This window comes from Mus caroli, chromosome 3 (assembly GCF_900094665.2).
Source record: "Mus caroli chromosome 3, CAROLI_EIJ_v1.1, whole genome shotgun sequence".
NCBI classification, from domain to species: Eukaryota; Metazoa; Chordata; class Mammalia; order Rodentia; family Muridae; genus Mus; species Mus caroli.
Genome location: NC_034572.1, coordinates 80,573,995 through 80,578,552, shown reverse-complemented (window position 1 = coordinate 80,578,552; position 4,558 = coordinate 80,573,995). Strand labels below are relative to the sequence as shown.

General features: G+C 53.4%; 1 protein-coding gene across 1 annotated transcript in view; it reads right to left on the bottom strand.

Annotated features, from left to right (window-relative positions):
• Nucleotides 1-437: 437 nt before the first annotated feature.
• The window catches only part of Insrr (insulin receptor related receptor), a 20,345-nt gene continuing 16,224 nt past the window's right edge, over nt 438-4,558 (bottom strand). Inside the window, exons 17-22 of the mRNA XM_021157729.1 lie at nt 3,386-3,615; nt 2,903-3,013; nt 2,635-2,794; nt 2,258-2,387; nt 1,991-2,125; nt 438-1,403 (exon numbers count right to left, since the gene is read on the bottom strand). Of these exons, the coding sequence (XP_021013388.1) occupies nt 1,163-1,403; nt 1,991-2,125; nt 2,258-2,387; nt 2,635-2,794; nt 2,903-3,013; nt 3,386-3,615 (1,007 nt within the window). The 3' untranslated portion in view covers nt 438-1,162. The remainder of the gene's footprint in view (nt 1,404-1,990; nt 2,126-2,257; nt 2,388-2,634; nt 2,795-2,902; nt 3,014-3,385; nt 3,616-4,558) is intronic.

The following is a 4,558-nucleotide window of genomic DNA, read 5'->3' as shown; positions in this document are numbered from 1 at the left end:
TGGAGATCCCAGCCTCCCAGAATAACCACCCGGATCCTGACACAGATCCTGCTCTGGCATGCGTCCCTGCCTCCGCTAGGGCACTAGTAGGAATAGGGCCCCTCCTCCACTCCATGCTCTGGCCACTTGAAGACTGTCCTGTGATACCTGTCCACTGGTCAGCTTCAGCAATGGACAAAACGCAGAAGAGGGATGGAGGACGGACTGGTTCTGTTATACAGAGGTCCCCTGGGGGCCTCAGCCACTTCCGGCCATGGGTGTCATAATGATGAGATTGCTCTGTGTCACTGTTGTGGTAATTCTGGCTGCTGGGGTCCTTATGGAGGCAATATTTCATAGCAGTTTTTTTTTTTTTCATGTATGACTGCCTTTGGAAAGAGAGAGGAAGTCTATCCTATGTCAACACTGTAGATGGAGAGATAATGGGTGGCCTGGGACCAGATACAAACAGACCTCCGTATTTATTGAGTCTTCTCCAGTCTTCCCCGGAGAGGCTGCGTGGGAGATGGGAGAGAGGGAGACAAGGCTCTCAAAGCCCTAGCATCCAGGGCTAACAATCCAGGGGACAGCTGGGAAAGGGGAGACTGCACATCGAGGGATGCTCTTGAGGCAAAAGAAGGAGGAGCACCAAGCTTGGGGTCCCTGGGTAGAGCAGGGGGAGAGGAGTGAGGGTCCTAGGGTTCCTGCTTTGTCCTGGTATGTGGGACAGAGGGGGAGGAGCCGACCACAGGGAAAGAAGGACTCCTTGTCCCCAGGCCCCAGCATGAGTGGAGAGACCTCCAGGCCTGCCTCTGGCCACTCATTTGCTTTCAAGCTGTTGACCACCTGAAGTTGGAGGCGTGTGTCTCTGGACCCTGCCTCCCGTGGGCTAGCTTTCTCAGTCTGACAAGTGTTTCTCTCTGAGGGCAAAGCACTTCTGCCCTGTGGCCTGAGAGTCCCTCCTGCTGCAGCCTCTCATGATCTCCCACACGCTGTCTCTGTGAGTCTGTGCATTTGTGAATTCAGATGCCTCCCTTTCTGGCACCTGATCTCTGCTAGTGCTGAGCTGATTCTTGACTCATCTGAGGGGGACTCGAGGTGAGAGGGGAACAGCTGGCCATAAAGGTTGGGCTCTGCCTTCTCTGCCGGTGGGAGGCCAGTCAGGTGGGAAAAGGTTGACTCATCAGTGCCCTGGGCCCCCATTTGGGGCACTATAGTCTGAAGCTCCATTTAAGGTTGGTGGGGAGTCAGGCTCTGCCTCTGTAGGCAGCAAGGAGGCCTGACCCCGCTGGCACTCTGGGCTGTAGTAGAAGGAGCAGAGCCGGAAAGAGGGCCGAAGCTCATCCTGTATTCGATCCAGGATGTGGACGAAAGTCGGGCGCAGGCGTGGACTATGCTGCCAGCAGAGTCTCATCAGCTCTTGTCTGGGGGGGGGTGAGGTGGGGTTAAAGGGATGCCAGACAGACCCCTGCCTCCCACACTACAGGATCAGTTGGTGGAAGGAAGGGGTCAGAGGGGAAAAAGTGAGGAAAGTAGGTAAGTTAGGAACTGGGAGCAGCCTGGCTGTGGTGGCACACGCCTTTAACCCCAGGACTCGTCCCAGGACATGGCAGGCAGAGGCAGGTGGATCTCTGTGAGTTTGGGGCCAGCCTGGTCTGTAGAGTTCCAGAACAGCTGGGACTGCACAGAGAAACCCTGTCTTGAATCCCCCAAACCCCAAAACCAAATAGACAAAGAATTGGGAGTCAGTGATGTAGACGCTTTGGAGGAGGAAGGTCAGAGCCAAGGGTAGTGAGCACAGTGCAGGGATGGAGGAGGAGGGTAGTGAGCACAGTGCAGGGATGAAGGAGGAGGGTAGTGAGCACAGTGCAGGGATGGAGGAGGAGGGTAGTGAGCACAGTGCAGGGANAGGAGGAGGGTAGTGAGCACAGTGCAGGGATGGAGGAGGAGGGTAGTGAGCACAGTGCAGGGATGAAGGAGGGAGGGAAGGACAGACAATGGGATGACTCACAGCTGAATCGGACAGTTCTCCAGCTCCTCTAGAACTCCACCATCCATGACAAATTTCAGCACCTGCTCATTTGATAGACCCTGGTATGGTTGTTCGGCCAGGGTCACAATCTCCCAGAGCACCACACCGAAGGACCTGGAGCACAAGAAGGACGGCCTGAGTCCAGCACCCTTCAGGCTGCTTAGCATCCCTGGTGTGGCAGTGTTCCAGGCCCTTCCCAGATGCCGCTGCACATCCCTGCAACCCTCTGCTCCCACCAGGCCCTACCAGACATCTGAGTGAGTGGTGAAGATTCCATCTTTGAGGGACTCGGGGGCCATCCAGCGCACTGGCAGTAACCCCTTTCCACCCTTGCGGTAATAATCTGTCTCGTACACATCCCGAGTCATTCCAAAGTCTGGAAGGAAGAGTTTCAGGGAAGTCGCAAGTTAGTTTCCCTGGAAGAAGTCCCCAAACCCCTCTACATTCTCTCTAAACATTCTGGAATGCGTGAGCTCAAAGGATCTTGGAGGCCATCCCTTCTCAGAGATTCAGGACTTGGGGACTTGCCTGACACGCCTGTGAGCCAGGCCTGGTCTCCTATGGCTAGCTTAGGGAGGCTCTCTACCTTTAGACTTCCCTCATCCACCTGGTATCCACTGTACCACCAATTTTGACGGTGAAATCCTGGGACACCATGCAGTTGCGGGCCGCCAGGTCCCGGTGCACAAACTTCTTGGCAGCAAGGTAGGCCATGCCGTCTGCAATCTCCCCTGCCATCTGGATCATGTCACTGAGTGCAGGCTGCGGGAGGCCGGGGTTGTTCTACAGGTGGCAGAGGGAGGCTGGTGAAGGACTGCCCCACACCCACACTGTACCCAGCTCTTCTCAACTCCCCAGCATCACACGGCTCAGGGTCTTTCTTGTTCCAACCTCTGCCTCAGGTCTCAGAGATCGGAGATGGCTCTTGAGGTCCCCACGGGTCATTAACTCCATGATGACCAGAGTTGGCTGGCCCTGAGACACCACACCCAGGAGACGAACCTGGGATGACAAAGATCTCTGTGGTAGTCCCTCCTGTCTCTTTGATTCATGGGGAACAACACCTCAGTCTGCTGTAATTATAACCTGACTCAGATGCCCACCCTGACCCACACTCCAGTGTAATCCTAATCCTGACCTAAAAGCTCCCCTGACCTTGACTCTTAACCCTGATCATATCTGATTATCACCATAATCATGACTTGCTCACCTCTGACCTTGATTCCAATCAAGACCCAAATAACTCTCTGGATTCCCAGTGCTGTACCCTTTCATGACGATCTCAGCTCTCAACGTGACTCTTCTCCTATCAGGATTTTACCAACCCTGACCTGGATAATTCCCTGACCTCATTTCAGACCATTTCCCTCTTACCACATGGTGACACTTGAATGCCTTCATGACAGACGCTTCCTTGAGGAATTCAACGCGTTCCCGAGCGCTGGCCAGCTCATTAACTGTCTTCAGGGCTACAGGCGTGGACTCCTCTCCAGCCTCAAGTCCTCGGGCCAGTCCCTCATAGACCATCCCAAAAGAACCTTGGCCCAGCTCCCGGATGATGGCTATCTGCTCCCGAGGCACCTCCCACTCGTCGGGGACATACACTGAGAAAGGGTGTGTGTGTTGGGAGGCAGGGGTGCATCTCTCCACAGGCCTTCATCTGCTTCTGGACTTTTTTTCCCCTTTCTTAAAGCCACTATCCAACTTTAATGTGAAAAATGGACTATTTTTCTAAAGATCCTACATCCTTTAAGATTTTGGTAACTACAGGTTTACACAAAGGCAGGACAAAGGCGTCTATGCCAGTTTTATGCTGGCTTCCTTGGTACAGAAAACAGTGAACTGTTAGTTTCAAATTAGGGCAGTACTTCTGTGTGTGTGTGTGTGTGTGTGTGTGTGTGTGTGTGTGTGTGTGTGTGTGTGTTGTACCTTGTTCTTTGAGGCAGGGACTCTTAATTGAAACCAGAGCTCACCGATATGCCTAGTCCTAACCAGTTTGCTCTGGGGATCCCTGACTCCATTTTCTTAGGCTGGAATTACCTGTGTGCACCCACGTAGCATTTATGATGGTTTCTGGGGATCCAAACAATCTGAACTCCGGTCCTCACCCTTGTGCAGCAAACATTTTAATTATTATTATTATCTTTTTATACTTTAAGTGCATGAGTGTTTTGCCTGCATGTGTGTGTATGTATGTGTGCCACATGAGTACTCCTCAAGACCAGAAGAAGGCATGGGGTCTTTGGAGGCAGAATTATAGACAGCTGTGAGTAGCCCTGTGGGTGCTGGGGGCTAGAACCCAGGTCCTTTGCAAGAACAGCTGATGCTCTTAGCTACTGTGGGGAACATTTTACTGGTGAATGACCTCTTCAGCTTTTCAGTTTTGTTTGGCGGTGGTGGTGGAAGTGGTGGAGGTGGAGGTGGAGGTGGTGGTGGTGGTGGAGGTGGAGGTGGTGGAAGTGGTGGAGGTGGTGGAGGTATTAGAGGTGGTGGAGGTGAAGGAGGAGGTGGAGGAGGAGGAGGTGGTGAAGGAGGTGGAGGAGGTGG